This window comes from Podarcis tiliguerta, assembly GCF_965153285.1.
Source record: "Podarcis tiliguerta genome assembly, chromosome: 9".
NCBI classification, from domain to species: Eukaryota; Metazoa; Chordata; class Lepidosauria; order Squamata; family Lacertidae; genus Podarcis; species Podarcis tiliguerta.
The window spans coordinates 11,819,158-11,845,754 of record NC_139542.1 but is presented as its reverse complement, the minus strand read 5'-3'; the positions used below and the strand labels follow the sequence as shown (position 1 = coordinate 11,845,754).

At 45.4% G+C, this 26,597-nt stretch overlaps 1 protein-coding gene and 1 long non-coding RNA gene across 2 annotated transcripts in view; one reads left to right on the top strand and one right to left on the bottom strand.

The window, feature by feature from the left end:
• The window catches only part of LOC310657777, a 254,852-nt gene that overhangs the window by 152,916 nt on the left and 75,339 nt on the right, over positions 1–26,597 (bottom strand). The gene's annotated exons all lie outside the window — the stretch shown is intronic.
• ANTXR2 (ANTXR cell adhesion molecule 2) overlaps positions 1–26,597 on the top strand; it is a 157,586-nt gene that overhangs the window by 81,392 nt on the left and 49,597 nt on the right. Inside the window, exons 13-16 of the mRNA XM_083398478.1 lie at positions 2,548–2,592; positions 7,130–7,225; positions 10,040–10,207; positions 11,271–11,351. Of these exons, the coding sequence (XP_083254604.1) occupies positions 2,548–2,592; positions 7,130–7,225; positions 10,040–10,207; positions 11,271–11,351 (390 nt within the window). The remainder of the gene's footprint in view (positions 1–2,547; positions 2,593–7,129; positions 7,226–10,039; positions 10,208–11,270; positions 11,352–26,597) is intronic.

Sequence of the window (26,597 nt, the reverse complement as noted above, 5' to 3'; positions counted from 1 at the left end):
CCATCCACCCCCCCCTCTTTTTTTTTAAAAAAAAGGAGTTTACTGTTGACAGTTCTTTCACTCTTCTCTGAATGTTAGAACATATGACTGCATCAAGCTGGCTCTGGGCTCTGGCGCTGACATTTCTTAATGCCCACCTCGTTCAAACATTTGAAAAGTGTTAATGAGCAGATCAAAGGGACTGTTGCCTGAAGCAACTCGTTTTTAAATAAAAAAATAAGACACATTTATAATTTTTTTAATTAAAAGAGAGAGAGAGAGAGAGAGAAAAAGAAAGAAAGAAAGAAAGAAAGAAAGAAAGAAAGAAAGAAAGAAAGAAAGAAAGAAATCAGCTGCCCTCCAAAATAGCCGCCTTAAATTTTTAATTTTTTTTTATTTTTATTTTCGCGGCTAAATAAAATACGAAGCAGGCCGTTCCTGACAACGATGATAATATAACCAAACTCAAATAAAATTGGAGAAGACTCAAAAGTCTGCATATGGTAAATAAACTGGAGATTGAGTCTCCTGGGCCCTTGGGATGGTATTTAAGAAATCTGAATTAAACAGAAATGCTGGCCGCCTTGCAATATTATGTCTTTTAACATCTGCAAGTTCTCAGGCTGCAGAAGTTGCCTACGCCCCCCCCTCCCCCATGATAAGGATGCTCATCTTTATTTTGAAAGGAAAGATCAATCAAATTAATTTGTGGGCAGGATGCTTGTATTTGGACATGTGACTGTGTGCAAAGTACACAGGTTACCCGAGTCCATTTGATGCAGTTCTGCTGACACAGCTTAGAACATTGCCTGCAGAGGAGATTGCAAAAGAACCTCATCCCAAGCACACTGAGCTGTGCTTTATAAAAGAAAAACTTGAGCACCATTTTTATTCATGCACTTATTAACAAATTTGCAGAACTGATACTACTACTACTACTACTACTACTAATTTATTATTTATACCCTGCCCATCTGGCTGGGCTTCCCCAGCCACTCTGGGCAGCTTCCAAAAAAATATTAAAATACTGTAATACATCAGACATTAAAAGCTTCCCTAAACAGGGCTGCCTTCAGATGTCTTCTAAAAGTCTGGTAGTTGTTGTTCTCTTTGACATCTGGTGGGAGGGCGTTCCACAGGGAGGGCGCCACTACCGAGAATGCCCTCTGCCTGGTTCCCTGTAACTTAGCTTCTCGCAGTGAGGGAACCGCCAGAAGGCCCTCGGTGCTGGACCTCAGTGTCTGGGCTGAACGATGGGGGTGGAGACACTCCTTCAGGTATACTGGGCCGAGGCTGTTTAGGGCTTTAAAGGTCAACACCAGCACTTTGATACGCTCTCTTTCTTCCACTATTGGCCTCCAAGGTTGTGTGGTCTGACCAAGGCAGAATTGATCTGGATGTTGATGCAGCCTAGAACACAATTAGCTTTTTTTTTTGCTTCTTCACACTGCTGACTCATGTTTACCTTGTAGTCCACTAAGACCCCCAGGTACTTTTAACATGTACTGCTAGTAAGTCAGTTGTCTCCCGCTCCCATCTTATTTTTGTGCATCTTGTTCTTCCTGCCTAAGTGCAGAATCTGACATATTTCCCTATTGAAATTCTTTTTGTTCATTTGGGCCCAGGTCTCCAATCTGTTAAGGTCATTCTGAATCCCTATTCTGCCTTCTGCGGCATTAGCAACCCCTCCCGGTTCGGTGTTATCTGCAGAATCGATGAGCATCCCTCAATTTCTTCATCCAAGTCGTTTATGAAGATGCTAAACAACAGCGGGCCCAGGACAGAATCCTGCGGCACCCCACTTTGCACTTTCCTTCCAGGATAACAAGGAACCATGAATGAGTACTCTTTGGGTTTGGTCAGTCAAACTGGCTACAAATCCACCTAACAGTTACCGACATTTTACCAGCTTCTTCACCAGAATGTAATACCAAAACATGTCTTTAGGCGCTAGGCAAAAACCTTCCTCTTTACTCAGGCCTTCAGCCATTAAATTATCTATGGGCTGTTAAAGGTGTGTGTGGGGGGGGGGGAGAAATAATCATTACAGTTATTTTTATTTTATGCTTTGTTTTATGTCTTTATTATTATGCTCTGTAAAAATACATTTTAATGTTGTACGCTGCCCTGAGGTCTTTTCATAAAGGGCAGTTTGTGTATGTATGTATCTGTATCTATCTATAGCTATACACATATTATACAGTCAAACCTCTGTTGTCGAATGGCTCCGTTTTCGAATGTTTTGGCTCCCAAACGCCAAAAACCCAGACTTAAACGCTATGGTTCCCGAACTTTTTTGGAACTTGAATGTCCAATGCGGCTTCTGTTTTGAGTTTCCCTATTGAATTGAGGCTTCTGCTTTCAGGTTTCAAACGTTTTGGAAGTTGAATGGTCTTCCGGAACGGATTACAATCTAAAACTGAGGTTCCACTGTATATATGTTTGTGTGTGTATAAAAATCTCTGTAGCAGAGAATTTGAAGCCGGGTTATCCTGTTACTATGCAAGTCTCAGTGATCTTTGCTTTTTGTCTTTTATACTCTATTCCACTCCCCCCTCCCCAAATTAGGTCATCAAGGACCCTCCTCCCCCTCCACCACCAGCTCCAGTAGAGGTAAGTTGTGAAAGTGCTTCGGAGGTTGGTTACTGCAGACATATTTTTCTGTCTTGGAGCCAGTGACTCAGAAATGTAAATAAGCAAAGCTGGAGATACTTGCCCATTTCTTATCCCAGGTGGTACCTTTTCTTGCTCTCTTCCAGAATCACCTGGTTATGTAGATAGGAATTGAGGTGAGGGGTGGGGTACAGAAACATGGAACATGATGACATCATGAGTTGGATAGGTGGTCCTACACATTATGAAAGGAAGGCAGATACAGTGGTATCTCTGGTTGTGAACTGGATCCATCTGTGCACACGTGGGTTGTGATTTGCCGCTTCTGCGCATGTGTGTGACATCATTTTGCACTTCTGGGCATGTGTGAGTGGCGAAATCTGGATGTAACCCTTTCTGGTACTTCCAGGTCACCGCGAGACATAACCTGAAAGAACGTAACATGAAGCAAATGTAACATGAGGTATGACTGTAAATCAGGGATGCCATTTCCAATGAAAACTCTGTTTCGAGTCCAGTGTATATATCTGCCTTAAGAGGGTATCATTTATTGTACAGTGGTACCTCGGGTTACAAACACCTCGGGTTACAAACACTTAGGGTTACAGACTCCACTAACCCAGAAATAATACCTTGGGTTAAGAACTTTACCTCAGGATGAGAACAGAAATCATGCTCCAGCAGCGCGGCGGCACTGGGAGGCCCCATTAGCTAAAGTGGTATCTCAGATTAAGAACAGTTTCAGGTTAAGAACGGACCTCCGGAACGAATCAAGTTTGTAACCAGAGGCACCACTGAATTGGGTTATTACCTTCATGAAGGAGAATCCCGTGATGAGGGCTTTGAGCTAGACAGAATGCTGCTTCTTTCATTCATTTCATTTCTTAAATTTATATAAAACGAGAAGTTCTAAAGAAACAATGAATTGCAAATGATAACGGAAGGCAGTTTACGATACGTAACACAAATGTCACTACGTAACGTGATATCTGTATAGCATCAAAATCAAAACAATGATAGAAATGTAGTTATGTAAGAAAATACGGTTTCTCTTAATGGCATGAAAAATAAGGTTGGGGAGAGGGAAATCAGAAACAGGATGTCTAAAATACAGAAACAGTGCACAGATACACAACATTCTTTCAAAGGTAGCTCTTAATCCTGGCCACTCACAGAAAATGGCAGGCCCTCCCAGCTCACACCCTTTCCTCTCCCGGTCTTTCACTTTGAGTGAACTTCAGTTCCCTGAATCTCACTCAGGGCCCTTCCACTTTCCGTTATACAGTTTCATGTGGTTTCTGCCCTTTCTGCCATCGGAGCCAGAGGGAGAGGGAGGGCTCCAGAGGGATTCTGGAGAGCGTCCCGGGAGGGAGAGAAGCAGCACATCTTCTGGGGAAGGAAATCAGCGTAGCACCAGTGGAGAAGGGGGGCAGATGGGGGAATCGGCGAGATGGCTCCAAGACTCCTCGCCGGGGACCAGCGGGGGAGAGCACGGGTCCTCCGATACCCACACCCTCCCTGCGCAGAAGGCTTCCGTGCAGGGAGAGTAGGCGGAGACTAGGCGTCAAAGAACTTTTATGCTGGAAGAAGTTCAAGAAACGCCCACTGACGGATTCTGCCAGCGATTGAGACAGCCACGGGCGAGGGGCTGTCCAGACAGAAAGGGTTCACTCAGGCAACGCACCCAGGCATGGCGCCGATTTACGCACGAGCAACCCCTAGAACCATTACAGCTCCCAATGGTGTCCCAGAATTGGAGGCAACAGAGGGGTAATTCCCTCTAGTATCTGTCCCTTCAAGGTGACTCCCACTAGCAAGTCACCTGGCAGACCGCTTACCCATTTTCTCTTCCCCACCCTGAAAACAAACCCCAAACGTTTTGCCTGAAGAAGCTTGATTCTACCTTTTTTGCAGTGTGATAGTGGTTATGGCGACTCCTGATGTTATTTGGGGTATTTTAGAAACATGTTTAATCATATACCACCCCAGTTTAAGTCCTGGTAGTCAAACGAGTAGCAATAAACAAAGCAAATATTGGCAGTCGAGTGTAGGTCGACATTCCTGTATATGTGGCGTACTCCATTAGACAGATTGGTTCCCCAGAAGTACATAGGTAAAGGGCCTGTGTTGCTCAAATGGGAATTGGGGTGTAATAGACACTTCAAAATGCATTGCGCTGCAAATTGATTTTCCTTGCACATAACCAGAATCTCAGCTTTATGTGTTCTGTGGATGAAGGCACTGGGGAAGAGGGAGGGGGGAAATTGCTTTCTGATTCAGAGAAGATCTTATTCACGCTTTCCCCTGCTCCCCCAGAAGCAGAGCTTTAAACACGGGAGCATCTTCTGATCATATCAAATATCTCAGATATATATATATATATATATATATATATATATATATATTTACTTAAGTGCTCTCTTCAATAAAAGCTTATTTCCAGGTTGCACTGTGTACATCAGTTATGCATCCACCCATATTTTAAGATGCTCTAAAACAGAAAGGATAGTACATATTTCTGGGGCAATCCTAACCAAGTCTACTTGGACAGGCTTCCTCAAACTCGGCCCGCCAGATGTTTTTGGCCTCCAAGTCCCATGATCCCTAGCTAGCAGGACCAGTGGTCAGGGATGATGGGAATTGTAGTCTCAAAACATCTGGAGGGCCGAGGTTGAGGAAGCCTGTACTTGGAACTAAGTCCTATTGGATTCAGTTGGATTTACAAGCAGGGTTATGGTTGCAACCTTAAATTACTTTAAGGTAATAGCATTTCTTTCTTTATTTCGTAAAATCCGGATACAGTGGTACCTCGAGTTACATACGCTTCAGGTTACATACGCTTCAGGTTACAGACTCCGCTAACCCAGAAATAGTGCTTCAGTTTAAGAACTTTGCTTCAGGATAAGAACAGAAATCGGGCTCCGGCGGCGCGGCAGCAGCAGGAGGCCCCATTAGCTAAAGTGGTGCTTCAGGTTAAGAACAGTTTCAGGTTAAGAACGGACCTCCGGAACGAATTAAGTACTTAACCTGAGGTACCACTGTACCACTTAATAGCAAAACAAAAAAAAACCCTCAAAAGCGGTTTACAAAGAGAATAAAACAATAAAATTATCCGTTGAAACAACTATTAAGAACATTTTTTTTAAGTGAAATAAACTAAAAAGAGATTAAAGCATATATACATTGGCATCCTGCAGGTCTGGGTAGACTTATCAAACCAAAAATGTTTTTTGAAAATCCTGTAAAGAGTATGGTGAAGGTGCCTACCTGATTTCAACAGGCAGGGATTTCCAAAGCGCAGGTGCTGCAACCCTAAAATATAGATTTTTTACAAATGTGAAACAGGTGTTATGTATCACTTGTAACAGTGCCAGTTATGCAGATCAAAGTGGTTGACCTTGAGGGTAAGGCCACCTCTCAAATAAATTAGTCCCAAATTGCCAAGGGCTTTATGTCACACTGCGTGGAGGAAAAAACTTTAAACACGTAGCAGAGTTCCCCAAAAATAGACCAGAGGCAATTGTATTCCATCCAGCAGAGCTTTACTGCTACGGAAGGCAAATGAGCATAATGGTCACAAATCCAATACATTCAGGATTGGTACAGCCCATAAGAAATCCAGTTGCAGCAGACTTAACTTAAACTTGACAAGAACTTATAATAAGACTAAACCTTAACACTATAGCATACGGAACACCACACTAGAACAAAGAGATAGGAAGAGAAAGTGAGTGAAACCCAGGCTCCTCCTGGCTTGACTATTATAGTCACCATGACCTTGACAGAAAGATAACAGAACCAGTTTAAACCAGTTGTACAGTCATACCTCGGGTTACAGACGCTTCAGGTTGTGTTTTTTCAGGTTGCGGACTGCCGAAACCCAGAAGTACCAGAATGGGTTACTTCCAGGTTTTGGCGGTCGCGCATGTGTAGAAGTGCTAAATCGTGTTTTGCGCATGCACAGAAGCGCCGAATCGCAACCAGCACGTGCGCAGATGTGGGTTGCGAACGTGCATCCCACACGGATCACGTTCGCAACCCGAGCGTCCACTGTACTCAGCTTCCCAGAAGGAATAACCCAAACATCAGAAACCTTTTGCCTGTTTCTTTCACACAGAAAGACACTTTCCAGAACACTCTTGAATTAATCAGAATAGGAAAGAGCTCTACACATCAGATCAATGCTTTCTGCGCTAAGAAATGCAAGCTGACACTTTTACATACTAATAGTAACACCTGATTCCCTCTCCCCTCGGAACATAGTTTAGGGTTCAGGCATAATACGAAACTGTGGTTAATTGAAATCAGAAAGTTCTGAGCTCATCCTTGCAAGCATTCTGGGTGAAGGAAGGGGGGGAGAAAGGCTGGGTTTGGTCAACCCAAAGGAGACAATCCACCATCTCCTATTTTCATTAGATCCCTTCCTTCAGAAAAGGCCAATAGCAAGTTGGTTGGAAAAGACCTCTAACCTAAGAGCAATTTGTTTCCCTTTTCAACAAACATCTCCCCTTCAAATCTCTTTTGGGTTTTCTCCCAGGAAGAAGAAGAAGACCCCTTGCCTAACAAGAAATGGCCAACCGTGGATGCTTCTTACTATGGCGGGCGAGGAGTTGGAGGAATTAAAAGAATGGAGGTTTGTTTTGTCGAGCCTTGAGTCGCTGCCGCTCGAGATGCAAAGCTGTGAGGCCCTAGTGGTGTCTCTTGGCTTTGCCTTTGATGCTGGCAACTGTGTGCTGTGTCACGTGTTACCATGATAAGCCAGGAAAATGGAAGTTCTGCTCTGCTCCCCTGTTGTTCTCCAACAAAGGGGGAAATGTGTAGGAGAGAGGGGCTAGAGGAGGAGAGAGGGGCCGGAGGAGGAGAGAGGAGCTAGAGGCCTTTTACTGGAACCACTCAGAGTAGACAATACTGAGCTAAATGGACGGAGTATGATGGAGACTCCTGTGTTCCTGTGCAACTGACCCTCCTTGCTGCTCTTCTTTGTGGCCTCCTACTTGGGACCAGGAGCGACATCACCTTGCCAACAAAGGTCCGTATAGTTAAAGCTATGGTTTTCCCAGTAGTGATGTATGGAAGTGAGATCTGGACCATAAAGAAGGCTGATCGCCGAAGAATTGATGCTTTTGAATTATGGTGTTGGAGGAGACTCTTGAGAGTCCCATGGACTGCAAGAAGATCAAACCTATCCATTCTTAAGGAAATCAGCCCTGAGTGCTCACTGGAAAGACAGATCCTGAAGCTGAGGCTCCAATACTTTGGCCACCTCATGAGAAGAGAAGACTCCCTGGAAAAGACCCTGATGTTGGGAAAGATGGAGGGCACAAGGAGAAGGGGACGACAGAGGACGAGGTGGTTGGACAGTGTTCTCGAAGCTACCAGCATGAGTCTGACCAAAGTGCGGGAGGCAGTGGAAGACAGGAGTGCCTGGCATGCTCTGGTCCATGGGGTCACGAAGAGTCGGACACGACTAAACGACTAAACAACAACAACTTGGGACCGGGTCAGGGATAGGGAACCTGGGCTCCACAACAGGGGTCGTTGGGTGACGGCTCTCCTCACTGTTGGCCATGGTGACTGGGGCTGATAGGAGGTGGAGTCCTATAACATAATGCAGGTGTCGGGAGCCAGCCAGCAGTAAATCGCACGGAGTAAATGAACTCTTTATTAGAAAAACAAGATCTGCCAGGGGTGCCAGGCCTAATGTGCACAGCAACTCTTTTTCAATAGCCCCACTATTGCTGCCACTCTGTTCCAGTCTCACCCATGTAAGCTGCAGTAATGCCAGGGGTCAGGAGGGTGGCTCTGCCCCGCCCTATTGGATGCTACTGGAGGGCCCTGCTAGATTGGCAAAGGCTGGACCAAAGGCTGGATCTTGCGTTGGTTCCAGCAAGGCTCTTCTTGCAGCTCAAGGAAATCTTACGTGTTATTTTTTGAGGTCTGTAGATCATGGTTGCTTTTACCTCACTCACGCAATCTGGTATGTGATTTGATGTCAAGTTGGATTTTTTAAGTTAAAATGGGCTTCTTTTTAATATTTTTAATTTTTAAAAAGCGTCCCTCAGTTGACTAATTTTTAATTGTAGCCAGATTGACTTACTTCCCCTGATGTCAGACTTCTTGGAATTTCCCCCTTTAAGTTTATTCATAGGGCAGTTTTAGGCATCTCTCCACAGAATTAGGGAAGAACTGATTTCATCGGTTTCATTTCTTCAGGGCTTTGAAAAAGAGAGAGAGGCTTGTTTCTACAACTGAATGCAGAAAAGAAGAAGAGAACAAGTCTTTTCAAGACATGTTACAATCCTTTTGGAAAAAATTACAGTGTGGCATCAGTATTCTCATCTGCGGGCCATGTGTATCAGAAGCTCCTATTCTTCCACAGCTGGCGCAGTGTAGTGGTTAAAAGCATGCAAATCCCATGAACTCATGGGAGGTGGTGGTCTGGCTTAGGCAAGGCACTGTCTCTTAGCCCCAGGCCCAAATCTATTTTATGTTGTTGATCATGTGGGCTGATGGTCCAGTGCTGCAGCATCTGGAATGCAATGGGATTCACTTCTGAGTAGATATACTTGGGGTTCTTCTGTAACTTAGAGCTTAATAGAGAATTATATTTGAATCAGTACATTTGTTTTTGCAACTGTAAGGTTCCAGTTTGCATGTGGCTTAGCATGAATGGGGACGCGGGTGGCGCTGTGCGTTAAACCACAGAGCCTAGGACTTGCCGATCAGAAGGTCAGCGGTTCGAATCCCCGCGACGGGGTGAGCTCCTGTTGCTCGATCCCTGCTCCTGCCAACCTAGCAGTTCAAAAGCACGTCAAAGTACAAGTAGATAAATAGGTACCACTCTGGCGGGTAGATAAACAGCGTTTCTGTGTGCTGCTCTGGTTCTCCAGAAGTGGCTTAGTCATGCTGGCCACATGACCCAGAAGCTGTACGCCGGCTCCCTCGGCCAATAAAGCGAGATGAGTGCCGCAACCCCATAGTCGGCCGCGACTGGACCTAATGGTCAGGGGTCCCTTTACCCTTTACCTTTACCTTAGCATGAATGAGCAAACATGCAGGTTCCTGGACTGAAGATTGCCATAGTGTTCCTTCCTTGGTTCTGCTGCTGCTGCTCCTTCAAGGGCAAAGCCATAGTTTGGCTTAAGGTTATGTTTGAACCCAGATGTGTGTAACCAAGATTTGTTCTTGCTTTACCACTTGCGAGAGACAAACCATAAGCCCAGGTTTGGATGTGATTCTAAGCCAAAGCATGGCTTAGCCCTGGCAGTTCTGCAGGACCAGGGGAGGGGTCCATGGTCTTTGGTCTGGGAGTCCACCTGTGTGTTGGTATGCAGTGAGCCAAGGCTTGGCTTAGCGCTACATGCAAACTGGTCCACCTTGACCACTGGCTTGAGCACCGCGTGTGCCTACACAAGGCCACTTTGAGAACGGGTCTTGCTTTCTGCAGGTTCGCTGGGGCGATAAAGGGTCAACCGAAGAAGGCGCCCGACTAGAGAAAGCCAAAAACGCCGTGGTGACAATCCCTGAGGAAACGGATGAGCCATTTCAGCCTAGACCTCCGAGACCCAAGCCTACCTCACTGCCTGCTCAGGAAAAGTGGTACACGCCTATTAAGGTACACACTGGGTCTTTTGTCATTGAAAACAGTGTTTGCTTTGCAGTTGTATAATGGGGCAAATCAGGGCTGAACAGCTGGGAAACCAAGCCCCCATTTATACTAATTTAAGACCACTGGGGGAAACAGCATTGGCAGTGGGTTGCTGGGAGGATAGTGGAAGCCCCAGCCTGTCATGGCACTGCAGTGTGCACACAAAGGGACATTGGTGGTATTAGGAGCCTTGATTCTTGAACCAGGCCTCCTTCAGATTTGCCCTGCTCATGCTCCAGCCAAGGGATAGGGCATGATGTTGCTTCTTCGATGCATGCAGTCAAAGAGAAAAGAGAGATGGCTGTCCTGTCCTGTGTTTTGGTCGTTACCTGCACAGGTGAGGCCACACCCACCTCTAGTCACATGCAGAGGAAGTCTGTCCCAGCCCAGAAGGAAACAGGAAGTTTACCTGCTGGCTGGACAAACATTCCTCCCCATGTGTAAACATGTTCACTCTAGGAATGTTGTACTTGACTGCTCTTGTGTTTCACATCCCACAGGTTTCCCACAGGTACCTGGGTGTCCAGTGTGAGGATAGGATGGTAGACTAGATGGGCTATGGACCTGATCCAGCCAGATCTTTTTATAGGCTTAGGTTTTTTAAAAGTACTAGAAGTAAGCACCTGGTTTGACTAGACAAACTTCATTTAAACAAAGGAGAGTTTGGAAAAGTCTTTCGACCAACAAGATGCTTAATCTTTACTTGGTTTTCATATGTGCATGCAGGGTTTTTTGTTTTATTTTTAAAGTCCCTCAAAGTTAAAATAGTAAAAGACCTGAACTTAGAATTTCCCACTCATTTAACACATTGTTAAGAACCACTTACTTAATCACACATCGCTGGCTCAATGTGTTCCCATTAAGCGGAATTTATGCCTTAATAGCATCCCATTTAAGGAGCGCTCATTGTCCTACAGTGTCATTTGGCGGAAGATGATCCCCGAGACATATCCAAGGACGGCTAATGATTCTGAGAACGGCCGCCGTGTACGCCAGCTAATCAGACGTCCTCTTGGTCTCCTCTTTGCAGGGTCGTCTCGATGCGCTGTGGGCTTTGCTGAGGCGGCAGTATGACAGAGTATCTTTGATGCGACCGCAGCAGGGAGATGAGGTGCGTGTTACGTGTTTGTGCCTGTTTGCTGTGCTGTTCACCACTCTCCACAGGGCTCTTCTCTTTTGTGTATGGAATGATGGCCTACATAAATTCAGGTCCAGGGTTTCAGTCAAGGTTTCCCCCCCATCCCTTCCTGGAGATGCTTGAAGACCAGACCAGACCAGATCAGCAGAATCTTGGTTTGCATCAGCCACTAGCCATAGCAGTAAAATAAAGCACAGTTGTACTGAACATAGATGTAAAGGCTTAACTATACAAAACACCGTACTTTTCTGTCTACAAGACGCCCCCATGTATAAGACACCCCATATTTTTGGGGACTCAGATTTTAGAAAATGGGGGAAGATTTTTGGAAGAGGCGATTACCCAGGGTTGTTAAGCATTTTTAAGGGGAGATTGCTGAAAATCACTCACTCACACATGTCCTAAAATCCGCCTCTCATCTGTCCCCTCAATGGCAGAAGCTGCAAATCACCCGCCCATTTGCCACAGCGTCAGCCAATCAACACCAACCATTGCCGCAGCAGCCTATAACACACACACCCTATGCGCTATCCATGTATAAGACGCCCCCCACTTTTTAGCATAATTTTTAAAGAAAAAAACCTAGTCCTATACACAGAAAAGTACGGTACATTCCAAAGCTTTGCATTAACAATCAAGTAATAGATCTTATTCTAATTGCCCCTGCTGTATATATATATTTTTAAGTTTCTGCTGTCACCTGGTAATCTTGATCTGCTAGACTCAGCAGCAATGGTTGAGTGACCTGGCATGGATATTAGTAGAGGCGTAATAACACCACTCCTCAAATCTTTATAAAGAGTGCAAGCTAGCAACACGCAAGCTGCTGATATCTAAGAACAGATGCTGTACACCACTGGTCCCTGATCTCATTCCCTTACAGCCTTCCAAAATGGCAGAGAATGGCTGAAATTCCAATTGCTCCCTGTGTGACTTATGGCGGTCTGCAAAGGGATGCTTTTGCCAAACCTAAAAGTGGACATTAAGCTTAGGACTGAGGCCCTGCCTTTCCCCCAGGCTGAAGCCTATAAGGGGGAGGGCATTGAAATCCCATTAAATGGAGGGCTGTAGCAAATAACACATTATATTTGCATGCAGTTAATATAAATCAGAGGGCTGTGACTAATTAGCAACATCTTTACTTACTGGGACTTTATAAAACCACAAGAGCAAGGGACACCTGGTGGATTTGTTTTGCCTTTTCCATTCGCTTTATATCCAAGACTTGTTGATCCCAAATAGTAATGCAAAATTCTGGCAAGGTTTTGAGTTACTGGGAAACTGACAAACAGGAAATGTGTGTGTTGGGAGTGGGGGGGAGGAAACAGAGATATTTACAGAATTTATTTGGCTGTCAGTGCTAAATTTGATTATAGCATTTGACTCGCAGAGAAAATGACATGAGCATGCAGATGTGATAGAGGCTGATGAAGAGGAAGCCAGTATGTTTGAGTCTTTGTTAAATTCCTCAGCCACCTCCTACCCAAAATTCTTTATCTTTAATAGAGCATGCATCAAGCTTCAGTGTTTAGTTCATTCATCAGTTATCTTACCCATTCAATACATTTTGATCAGTTAAAACAAGGCAGCAGACTCTTGAATTTATTTTTACTTGTTCCTAAACCCTTTTTGTGGCTGTTCACTTCTGGATCAAGCAAGGGGTTTGGGTGCTTGCCAGTAGAATAGCTTAAATATTGACCACCTTTTACATGCTTGCAAGAATGAGGTGGTTTCTGTAAGTTACTTACACGACAGGGAAGAAAAATGGACTCTCGTTTCTTAAGACCTTCAGGAGAGAAGACTTTCGTTACCTCTAAAACAAACAGCAGCCAGCGTTTGATTTCTGTGGAAAAAATCAGAGAGAGAGAGAGAGAGAGAGAGAGAGTTGAAAACAGAGTCTATAATTTGGCTGCTGAACACAGTGCTAAAGACAGTTATCATCTTTTGGGTGTGACTTGTGGTGTTGCAAGAACACAGCTTCTGCCTGGGTTGTGGGGGGGAAGCACGTTTTAATCCCCTGAAGGAAAATTTGCTGGTTTATTCCTCAGTTCAGATCAGTACCTCACGCGAGTGTGAATCAGTAAACAAAACCACAGTAAGCAAATACAACTGTCACGCTGAACAGCGAGCGAAACGAAAGGGGCTCCTGTCATCTCGTTCCCCTTTGCCAAAGAAGCCCCATTTGAATGCGAGTTTTCTGATGAAATAATTGAAGCTGAAGCCTCAAGAACCAGAAAGGAGAGGGCCCTCTCTCCCGCCTCCGCTTTCTGCAGTTCTTCCAGACACTTAAGAGCCATGCTGGCCCAGTTTGAGGGCCACCCGCCGCTGATCGGAGTAGCTTTGATTGTGGACGGAACTCCTCAGAGTCATGAATTTTTCAGCCCGCAACCGGCGAGGTGAGGGAGGCTTGTACAGGTGTGAGCTAGCAGGTTGTTGTCGACATCTGTTCGGAGCAGAGGCCCAACTCCAGCGCCAGCCTGCAGCGAGGCTTCTGGGTTGTCAGCAGATGTAGTTAAGGATGGAAAAACAGTGTTTTTTGGTCTCAGATTTCCTGCCCGGGGGGGGGGGAGAGGGGGAGCCCTGAAACACGAAAGGTAGAGTGGGGGGCGGCTGGCACAGCTGCGCTCCCAAACATGCCCGAGGCACAAATAGAAGAGATCTAATGTAGTTTGACTCTGTTGTGGTGGGGAGATGGGGAGAGGGAGCCACTTCAGAGACAACTTAACGTGGCAACATCTGCCACCAAGTTTCTAGGGACTGACAGGGGACAGCAGGTATGGATCCAAGTCCCCACATAGACAGCCTGCATTAAGCCGTGAACTCTTTTGAAGGCTTTCCATCAAACGTGTCGGAGTCCTCAGCAGGAGCCGGGCTTGTTTTTGTTTTTTCCCCGTTTTTCAAAGCGGTGTTTTGGGGCGGGTGTAGATTTTGTGTGTGTGTGTGCCAACAAGGTAATTTATAAATGATGCATCGCCACACACCCTCACCGTTTGTTTAAAGTCGAGAGAGAGAAAGAGGGGAGAAGAAGAAAGGGAGATCAGCAATACTTTTGGGGTTGTTCTGTAAAACAGCCAATTAATTCTCAGAAGTGCTTCTTGGATTTAATTGAGGTTACGTTCACCTTCAGACCACATCGCTACAACCGAGGCAGCCGCCTGAGTGTTGAAACGCTGTCGCAGCGACACCTTGTCGCACTGTTGCAGGAGATAGTGTTGGCTTCCCCCCCTCCAGTGCTTGTTTTTCAAGGGGTTTCGGGCAGCAATAGACAGAAAACTGGCACAGCTTTCAACATGCGCATTATGCTCCTTTGCTCCTTATCTAAGCCGGCTCATGCATTTTGATTTATGAGTCCAACACTGGCACACAGACTCTTACACCACTCAAGGTTTTTTTATTTTGTGTGTGGAGGGCATTATTATTATTTCTCCCCGCTTCCTCTTAGGTTTTGCTGGCTGTTGAAACTTACTGAGGCTGAAACTTACCGTTGATCCTGAAAAGACGCAAGCATGCTGTACTTCACGGTTCTTATGAACTCAAAACAGATTTTTCACTACCCCTTGCATAGTGCCAATTTGCTGGGGTCTAGCAGAATTTGGTTCAGAATCAGGGCTTTGTTTGAATTGGCTCTAGAATTAAAATAGGAAATGGATCCTGGTGGTTGCAGGTCGTGTTCTGAACGCAGCGGTGGAGTTTTGAGAACCTCTTGTTACCAAACAGGCTCCAAGAGCAAACTCCCTCCTGCCTCTTTCAAAGCATTCTGGAATGCCAGGGCCAGTTGCAACACAGCACAGCAGAAAGATAAAGTGGAGGTGTTAAAGAATCATCTTGCATTTCTTGATCTGTTTCTTTATACAATCAAGCTGCAGAGATTGCTATGTTGAGCTTGCCCCCTGCCTACGCTTTACCAGGAAACCCCAGGCTGGTTTCTTTTGCTTAACAACAACAAACCTCTGGTTACGTGAAACATACTCAGTAAACACACAAGACGTAACCGGCTGTACTTTTGAATAAATAAGGTGTACTATTCATTGTATCAAATTGTAGATTTCAACAGAAGTCTCATAAACTTCAACGAAAAAAGCAGAAGACACAGTAGATCAGTTCATTCTATTGTCAGTTCATGCGTAAGGTCTATACATATATAAGTGTATATATGTCTGTTCATAATCCACATGAAGAGTTGTTTCAGCTCCACAGAATCCTTTCACAGAGTCTAAGACAAGCATTTCCGGAATATTAGCCTTGCAACCAATACTATGCTATAAGATCCACTATCCTGTAACATTACATATGAGCCTGTACTACTGGCGAAGCCTAGGATGGTGAAACAAGGCTAATATTCCAGAAATCCTTGTCTTAGACTCTGTGAAAGGATTCTGTGGAGCTGTAACAACTCTTCATGTGGATTATTGGACTCTATGAACAGACAGGTGAAATAGACACTTATATGTATGGACCTTAGTGGGATGCGGGTGGTGCTGTGGGTAAAACCTCAGCGCCTAGGACTTGCTGATCGCATGGTCGGGGGTTCGAATCCCCGCGGTGGGGTGCGCTCCTGTCGTTTGGTCCCAGCGCCTGCCAACCTAGCAATTTGAAAGCACCCCCAGGTGCAAGTATATAAATAGGGACCGCTTACCAGCGGGAAGGTAAACGGTGTTCCGTGTGCTGCGCTGGCTCGCCAGATGCAGCTTGTCACGCTGGCCATGTGACCCGGAAGTGTCTGCGGACAGCGCTGGCTCCCGGCCTATAGAGTGAGATGAGCACACAACCCTAGAGTCCGGCAAGACTGGCCCGTATGGGCAGGGTACCTTTATGTATGGACCTTATGCATGAACTGACTATAGAATGAACTGATCCCCTGGGTCTTCTGCTTTTTTCTTTGAACTTTATGAGACTTCTGTTGAAATCTACAATTTGATACAATGAATAGTACACCTTATTTATTCAAAAGTACAGCCAGTTACGTCTTGTGGTTTCTTTTGCCGGCTCACTTCATGGGCAAGGGAGTCAGAGCTCATTGGTAGAGCATCTGCTTTGCACATGTAATGTTCGGTGAGTGTACAGTCTGTGTACCTAGCAGCTGAGCTTTACAACCGAGCAAGTGTGTGCTCTTTCACACAAACACTTGTAGAGACTGCTTGCGCCTGTGTTTGTTTTAATGTGTGAACAACCGTTAACGCCACACTGCCTCTTATTCCCAGTACCCAGTCAGTGAAGTCCCAGTGCCTCTTTCTGGATTGCCCTCTCTACCTCTGTGTGCTCAGAATTTGGTGCATTGGGCATTTGATTCTTCCCTTGGGAATACCAACTGTGTGTGGATTGTGTTTGAGGGCTCAAGGATGTTTGACCCTGATCATACGACAGCCCCCTTGGTGTGCTTGAACATGCTGCATCCTTGAGAAGTGGCTATTGCTTGACTCTAAGACGACTGCGGGATGTGGGTGGCGCTGTGGGTTAAACCACAGAGCGTAGGACTTGTCAGTCAGAAGGTCGGAGGTTTGAATCCCCGCGATGGGGTGAGCTCCCGTTGCTTGGTCCCTGCTCCTGCCAACCTAGCAGTTCGAAAGCACATCATAGTGCAAGTAGATCAATAGGTACCTCTCCAGCGGGAAGGTAAACGGCGTTTCCGTGCGCTGCTCTGGTTCGCCAGAAGCATCTTAGTCATGCTGGCCACATGACCTGGAAGCTGTACGCCAGCTCCCTCGGCCAATAAAGCGAGATGAGCGCCGCAACCCCAGGGTTGGCCACGACTGGACCTAATGGTCAGGGGTCCCTTTACGACTGCAGAGGAGAGTGGGAGACAAAATTGTTTCTTACAAATGGTGGAGGGTACAAATATTGGCAGCCAGTCGCAAGGCAGCAAATTGACTGTGATGAATACCTGGGATGTGCTGTGCTGTACATCCTGCTGCGTAGAAGCATGCAGGTGGGATCCTGTCTGCTCAGGAAGGTGAAGCCTCCTTCCTTTCTCTTCCTGTGTGCATTGCAAATTTCCCTCTCATCATTGCAGCTGTCAAATCTCAACTTGGCTACGTTGCAAAGCATTAGAGGGCTGGGATTGTTTCGTGGTTTACCTTGGCCCTCTCTGTTGCAGCGCATTGCCAATATTTGATATAGCCATTTTTCTCCCTTTTTCTGCATTCCACCAGGATGCCCCGCTACGAGGTAGATGGGAACAAAAGCAGTTGCGTTTTAATCGGAACGAGGCTGCCAGGGAATGAGACCCCTTCCATATCTATATATAACTATGCTCCATCATAAAAACGCAAACTCCTTGATTCCAGCACAGCCATTATGACCTGTTGGGAACTGACGTGGTTTATGTTAATGCTGCGTATCTCATTAGTCTAGTTTACAGAAGGGCTTGCTACCCTCCCAGAAACAGCAAGCAGAAAGCTGACAGTTTAATTCAGTTGCTCCTCTCCAGAGGAAACGTGACAGCTTTAACTGTCTTGTGCACCCAGATTTATGAACTAGTCCCGCGCTCTTAACCAGATTAGTTCCTTTTCCATTAACTGTAGAAAATAGGGCAGCTGTCCGAGCGCCTGGTTGTAAATTCGATAATGTCTGCTGTGTTAATCTGTAGGCTTTTCAGATGGAGAAGGCAACAGATAACAGGATTAAAGTTTCACGACCCAAGGTTTTCACAGCCTGTGAAGGGGGCACCGGGAGGAGGGGCAAGGAAGAGAAGGGGGGGGGGAGACACACACAGAGAATGGAGAATGACGTCTGTCATTAATCTTAATTGATTGCCAAGAGGTTTTAATCTGGGTTATTAATTAGGGAAGTCCTTAACACACTGTCCACATAGGAACATCAGATGCTCTTTTGTGAAATATGATGCGCTTGTATAGACACAGGATTTATTGACTGACAATATATTTTAAAAGTCCATATTGCACTGGGTTTTTTGTTGATATATACGCATGTGTGTCTGTATACACATAGACAGAGACATAGTGAAAGTTACAATGTGGTGATTGTTGACAGTCACACGTGAACGCTGACAATCTCAGAAGAATTTTATGAATGACTGAAAATAAATATGTTTACCCGCTTTTTGGACATGTTCCAAGTAAACGCTGACAATCATATCTGGGTGATTGTTAAAACTTAACACTGACTGCACGCTGATAGTGCTGTGTAGATAATGATAAATAGTTTGGGATTTGGGGATTCACTGGATTACAGATTTTCACAGTGAAATAGATGCACCTATGCTCTCATGCACACCATGTGCAAGTGATGTAGCTACAGCTGAACGGAAGTTGTAGTAAAATGCTTCCTTAAAGGGCACTGCATTTATTACTTGCCATTTTAAAGGAAGGCGTGTTCCACTTTTTTCATTTCTTCCCCCTTCTCTCTTCGCACCTCCAAAATACATGCACACATTTTTCTATTATATAACTTTTTTCTGTGTATGTATGGAGGTGAGCACATGTGTTTGCGGAGCTGTCACCAGCCCATGTGCAATATAACTATTTGCATAAATCTCTGTATTTAATTCTCTCTGTCAGTAGCTCCCGGTAACATAACTTGGCTCAGCTACTAGCATTCAGGACATCGCATGTCGCTTAGCATCTTAAATTTTAGGTTCGGTGTATCAGTGTTAATAATCTGGACCACACTGTTGTAAAGTCTTGGCCTGCTGATTTTGATCTAGAACCACGCCCATCTCAGGCCAAGCTGGATATTACCTTTTGCTGAAGCAAAAACACCTCTTCCACCATTACCTTGAGAGAACTGTGCGGGTTCATCAGCTATTTCCCATGTAACAACAACAACAACAATTTATTATTAATACCCCACCCATCTGGCTGGGCTTCCCCAGCCACTGTGGACGGCTTCCAACAACATATTAAAATACAATAATGCATCAAACATTAAAAGCTTCCCTAAACAGGGCTTCCTTCAGATGTCTTCTAAAAGTCAGATAGTTGTTTATTTCCTTGACATCTGATGGGAGGGCGTTCCACAGGGTGGGTGCCACTACCGAGAAGGCCCTCTGCCTGGTTCCCTGTAACTTGGCTTCTCACAGTGAGGGAACCGCCAGAAGGCCCTCGGTGCTGGACCTCAGTGTCCAGGCAGAACGATAGGGGTGGAGACGCTCCTTCAGATATACTGGACCGAGGCCAGGCATAGATGGTGACTAAGGTAATGCTTCGCTAGCAGAACTGAAGCATGTTTATTTATCACAGAAGATGGAGATTTGCAGAAAAACATTGGTTTTGACCAAATGCTCCCCAGCCTCAAAAATCCAGCCACAAAATGAAAGCTGAACGCAAATGGTAGCCTTGAAATCTCAGCAGCTGATGACTGCAGGAGCTCTGGATTTGCTGGAAAAGGGAGTAAGCAGCAGAACTCTCCAAGTGTCCCTGTTTTCCAGGGACAGTCCCAGATTTACAGAAGCCATCCTGGTGTCTGATCTGATCTCGGAATGTCCCGCTTTTCCTTAGGACATCCCTATTTTCATTGGAGGAATGTTGGAGCAGGCATAGGCAAACTTGGCCCGCTAGAAGTTTTGGGACTACAACTCCTATCATCCCTAGCTAACAGGACCAGTGGTCAGGGATGATGATGAGGGCATAAAGTTGTGCAGTCCCTGAGCCAAGGAGATAAGTAACTATACAGCCTTTAGAAGACACCTCAAGATAGCCCTGTATAGGGAAGTTTTTAAATGCTTACTGTTTTATTATGTTTTTATATATGTTGGAGGCCACCCAGAATGGCTGGAGCAACCTAGTCAGATGGGCAGGGTATAATTATAATTTTAATTATTATGGAATAAGACATCCCTGTTTTCATGGAAGAAATGTTGGAGGGTATGAAGCATCGCTATAATAAATTTGAACCGTGTGTGTGTGTGTGTGTGTGTGTGTGCACCTTGCTTTACAGCCCTTCTAAGACAAAGACCACTTGAATCACTATTTTTAAAAAATGCTATTTATAAAAAGGTAAAGGGACCCCTGACCATTAGGTCCAGTCGTGACCGACTCTGGTGTTGCGGCGCTCATCTCGCTTTATTGGCTAAGGTCATGTGGCCAGCATGACGAAGCTGCTTCTGGTGAACCAGAGCAGCGCATGGAAACGCCGTTTACCTTCCCGCCGAAGCGGTATCTATTTATCTACTTGCACTTTGAGGTGCTTTCAAACTGCTAGGTTGGCAGGAGCAGGGACCGAGCAACGGGAGCTCACCGCATCAAGGGGATTCGAACCGCCGACCTTCTGATCGGCAAGTCCTAGGCTCTGTGGTTTAACCCGCAGCGCCACCCGCGTCCCGTCTGTATTTATACAGAACCGTTAAACTTGATTATTTGGAAGCTTAAAGATAGAAACATAGCTCAGAAAAAGGAAGGCTTTGCAAGTGAGCCAAATGGGAAGTATCTAGTTTCAGGTGGGCACTTTTAAAAGAAGAAGAAGATCTCATTTTACCTCTTCCCATTCCTTCCTTTTATTGTACTCCTATAACTCTCGGTGATTTTATTATTTTCACAATTAATTTTTGCATGCTCATAGCCTGTATTAATGAAGTACAGTTTCATTAAGATATTAAAAAGTAGGAGGGGGAGGGAGAAATATTAAAGTTGAGTTATTAACGTTTCGAAGTTCGCACACCAAGTAAGATCTGTGCCATCTTAACTTCTCGAGGCGTCGCTGTTGGGGGTGTTGTGCATCTTCCAAGAAAGGTGGTACCAACATTTTGTCTGCGTTTTAAACCCGTAGGAAGCAATCCAGTGTAGGCGGACATGCAAGGAAGCTGAATGTTGTGAGATTCAGGGCAAAAGAAAGCACCTCGCCAGCGTAGCACATAGATAAACTGTAGAACTTGCTTTTACAGGAGGCAGTGATGGTCACCAACTTGGATGGTCTTTAAAAAAGGATTGTACAGATTCCTGGAGAATAAGGCTACCAAGCTAATCAGTTGGCTCCTTAGCTCTCTCACCCTGACCTAGCTAATGTGATCCACGCAACGGTCATCTCCAGACTTGATTACTGTAACTCACTCTACGTGGGGCTGCCCTTGAGACTGACCCAGAAATTCCAGCGGGTGCAGAATGCCTCAGCGAGACTCCTTACTGGGTCCTCGCCGCGGGATCACATTCACATGGTGCTATACCAGCTGCACTGGCTCCAGTGGAGTACAGGATCAGGTTTACAGTGCTTGTTTTAACTTTTAAAGCCCTATGCAGCCTAAGACCGTCATACTTACGGGACCGCCTCTCCTGGTATGCCCAGCAGAGGACCTTATGGTCTTCAAACAAAAACATCTTGGAGGTCCCGGGCCACAGAGAGGTTAGGCTGGCCTCAACCAGAGCCAGGGCTTTTTTGGCTGTGGCCCCGATCTGGTGGAACGCTCTGTCACGAGAGACTAGGGCCCTGCGGGACTTGACATCTTTCCACAGAGCCTGCAAGACAGAGCCTTTAATGCAGGGGTCAGCATACTTTTTCAGCAGGGGGCCGGTCCACTGTCCCTCAGACCTTGTGGGGGGCCGGACTATATTTTGAAAAAATAAATAAATGAACGAATTCCTATGTCCCACAAATAACTCAGAGATGCATTTTAAATAAAAACACACATTCGACTCATGTAAAAACACGCTGATTCCCGCACCGTCCGTGGGCCAGATTGAGAAGGCAATTGGGCCAGATCCAGCCCCCGGGCCTTAGTTTGCCTACCCATGCTTTAATACCTTATTTCTCATCCCCTGTTACTATAACATGCCGGCAGTGAAATCAACAACGAACGCGCCCTGAATTCACAGCCTCGCTGATTTAAAATTTACCCTCCGCAATTAAAATTAGCCCCCACTGATTAATGAACTGAAACTTTACTTGATTGACCGACCAATTAAAGGTTTGCGGGTTTGTTTTATGCCCGTGGGAGTACGTCAGGAGAGATGGAATCAGACACAAGCCTTTCCCGCTCCCCCCCCCCCGCCATGTACACCCAACATCCGCCCCCCCCTCCCCGAAATCAACCTCGGCACGGGCAGCAAAAATGGTCCTGCGTGAGGGATGGGGTGTGACAGATCTCGCTGCCCATCTTTTTATTTCCATTTAACTGTGTCACTGTTCTTAGCATTTTAATGCTAACAAATGCTCCCACTTGACAGTTTGCGTCGCAACCTGAATGCAGCTCAAACATAAAGGTATGCTTTTTCTTCCTTTCTTTTTTTACTTAAGCAAAACATGGAGAGGGTGTATTAATTCAATTACAGGTAACACAGCCTTAGCGCTGCTGCCTTCTGTCACTAACTATAGATATAGATACATATGACTTGCCTCGTGGTGGGTCACCCTGAAATGGATTTTTTGGCAGTGGTGGACAAATGCTAAATGAAAATCAATCGCTTCCATTTAAATGGGCTAGCCAGGCTGCCTTTATTAAATAGTCTCTGGCAGGCAGCTAACCTAATGATAAGGAGCAGCTTAACCTTTGACCTCGGAATGCTGTTTAACATAACCCTCTGAGGACAGCGACCTCATTACTCTTATTTGCCTCTTTGACATGGCATCCGTTCTCTTCTAGCTAATACTAAGGGATGACTTTCAGTAGAAAAGTTAGATTTTATTTTTTTGCCTGCATTTACCTACGCACCTTTTTTCCTGTTAAGAGGGTGTTAATAGTTGAACTATAGGGACGTGGGTGGCGCTGTGGGTTAAAGCCTCAGTGCCTAGGGCTTGCCGATCGAAAGGTCGGCGGTTCGAATCCCCGCGGCGGGGTGCGCTCCCGCTGTTCGGTCCCAGCGCCTGCCAACCTAGCAGTTCGAAAGCACCCCTGGGTGCAAGTAGATAAATAGGGACCGCTTACTAGCGGGAAGGTAAACGGCGTTTCCGTGTGCGGCTCTGGCTCACCAGAGCAGCAATGTCACGCTGGCCACATGACCCGGAAGTGTCTTCGGACAGCACTGGCCCCTGGCCTCTTGAGTGAGATGGGCGCACAACCCTAGAGTCTGTCAAGACTGGCCCGTATGGGCAGGGGTACCTTTACCTTTACCTTTAATAGTTGAACTTCTAAGAGTGAGGGGGTCACAGCGGATAATCCATAATATATGGTTTTGGCACTTCATGAAAGGGGGTATTGGCCTTCTATCTTTTATAAGAAAATAGAGCTGTTTGTGGGTGATGCAGGAGGCTGTCAGTCTTGAACCTTTTTGTGATCGGTTTCAAATTCTGCTCGCTGATCGTTCGGCTGCAGTATCTACACCGTCAGCCTCAGTTCTTCAAATGGAAATAACAACCGTTTTCCTTAAGAGATTGTTGGAAGCATGAAGGAGCAAAGTATTACAAAATGTAACTTGGGGTACCAAAGGAATTATGTAAATTATTTTTAGTATTTCTTCATTGTGGGCCTCCTACTTCTTCTGCAAGGCACTCAGGCAGGTGTGTCAATGGTTACTTAGTTAGTCCTAACCCTACAATCTTAACCCTACTTATTTGGGAGTAAGCTTCATTTAATTCAGCATAATTTACTTCTGAATAGCTATGGTTAGGATTGTGCTCTTAGTTAGTCAGAAATCGTAACAATGTCTGCTGAGAAGTCCCATTGAACTCAGTTGTGCTTACTTCCAGGCAAGTGACATTAGGATTGCAGTGTAAGCTGCAATTTCTTAGATACCTTTTTTAACACACACACACCTTACAAGTTTATCTAAGTTGCATTGCCCAAGACCACTCAGTGAGTTTCAAGACCATACCATTAAAATTAAAATTACAAATGCAGTCTACAAGCCAGAACTGCAGTAAGATGCATAGCTGTCTGGGAATGATGAGAAATTCAGTCCAAAACACCCAGAAGGCTGCAGGTAAAGATAGATTCTTGATTGCATGCGTAAGCCTTGTGGAATATGCAGAATATTTTGGAGGACTGGGCTGATGACACGAATGGCTCTATTTCATGCTGATGTCAAATGAGTCTTTCCAATTCATGGGACAATCAACATTCCTGTAGATGATCTGTGACTAAACTGGACTGGTTTAGGACAGAGTTTTCCAAACTTTTTCATGTTGGCGACACACTTTTTAGACACACATTGTTTCGTGACACTGTTATTCAGTTTTATTAGCAAACCGGAGGTTAAACTGAACCCTTATAAGAGGTACGGACACATATCATGTGACAAACCTACACGCTGCAAGCAGACACACTAACATGTTGTGACGCACATTTTGGAAAGCTCTGGTTTAGGAAGTCCCTAAGGTACCCAGGACCTAAGTTGTTCAGAGTTTTGTAAATTAATACAAGCACCTTGAACTTAGCTTGGTAATAGCCAGTGTAGATGTTTTAACAATGGTTTCCCATGTTTCTGGCCATGTGTATCCATCAGCAGTCTGGCTCCTGCATTCTGAACCAGCCAGAGCTTCCAAATCAGATCCAAGGGCAGACCCACGAAGTGTGCATTACAGCCATCCAACCTCAAGATCAACAATGCATGGACTTTACCACCTTAATACACCAAGTCCCTTTCTGCATTTCCCATGACATATATATAGGAGGGTACAGTGCCCAGCAGTGGGAGGGGAAAATTCCACACCCAGGACCCAGAAGGTGAAATAGTGGTACCAGTCAGATTATTGGTCTTGTCAACAGTGCTGCCTACCTGTTTTTTAAGCGTTGCTTCCCATTTCCTTGGAACTCTGGTGGAGGGCTCAGAAACCAACCAGCATATTAAGCCAACTTTAAACCATGGCTGAATATCCTGGCTTGTATGTAAAGCCATTAACCATAGTTTCTGGGTTCACACATTAACAGGAAACTGTGGTAAGAGCTAGGTCTTGTCTTGTTTAGCCGCCCATTCGCCAGTTGGAGCACGGCATCCAGGAAGGGGCTGGATGCAAATGCCTCTTTTCCATATTTTTGCATAGATCACGAGGACAGGGCTGTCATTTCTGTCCGGCCAACTTTGCATCAGAAGAATGGATGATGGGTGGGCGATCTTTTATTAGTGCCACCATTTTCGCATTCCCGTTCGGGGTCAGAGTTAACAGCATTGGGTCAACATCTTAATAGACACAGGGTCTCATTCATAATGTGACATAAATACATCTGAGCGGACGGGAAGACATTACATGTGACCAATACCCTGGGTGGAAACATTCCAAACAGCAGCCTCTAATATGGTTTCTGCTGCTGTCAATGCATGGACTGCACAGATCATTTTTTTTAAAAAAATAAAACATTCCCATCTGTAATCAGACGAAGTATTTCAGAGGTTATAGTGCAGCCAGTGGTTCTGCATTTCTTTTCCCAGAACTGCTGAAGATTAATATTTTAATATTTCTAAAGTGCTTGAAGATCGAAGCACTGTATAATAAAAGGAAAAGGAATCCAAGACATATTCTGCCCGCAGGCTTACATTCTGCAAGACAGGGAAAAAATAAAGGAAGGGGAAAGATAGGTGTGGAGTAACAAACAGAAGCTTGGGGGCACAGGCAAGGCTTTAAATAGTCTTCAAAAACAGACGGTGCTGCTTGGATATCCAGCGGCAGGTCATACCATAGATAGGTGGCTGCGATATACCAAGTCAGACCATGGTCTGCTTGCGACCAAGCAAAGATGCCCAGGTGCCAAGATGGCACCCGACCTCTCCACCATCTGGAGGTACATACCTGAGGATCCTTGAATCTTGACCGTTTTCACACACTAGCAACACATCCAGTATAATTATATCCATTATATTTTATCTGTACAATCAGAATGAATTTCAGGAACCAAGAAGACATATTGAAAAATATGACTGTTGTCGAAAGCATGAAGTGCAAGTAGATAAATAGGTACCACTCCGGTGGGAAAGTAAACGGCGTTTCTGTGCACTGCTCTGGTTCGCCAGAAGCGGCTTAGTCATGCTGGCCACATGACCCGGAAGCTGTATGCCGGCTCCCTTGGCCAATAAAGCGAGATGAGCGCCGCAACCCCAGAGTCGTCTGCGACTGGACCTAATGGTCAGGGATCCCTTTACCTTTACCCCTGGTTTAAGGAACCATTTAGCACCTAGCTTATACAGTGGTACCTCAGACGTCGAACGGAATCCGTTCCAGAAGTCCGTTTGACTTCCAAAATGTTCAGAAACGAAGCCGCAGCTTCTGATTGGCTGCAGTAAGCTCCTGTAGCCAATCGGAAGCTGCGGAAGTCACGTTGGATGTTCAGATTCCAAAGAACGTTCGCAAACTGGAACACACACTTCCGGTTTTGTGGTGTTCAGGAGCCAAATCATTCAA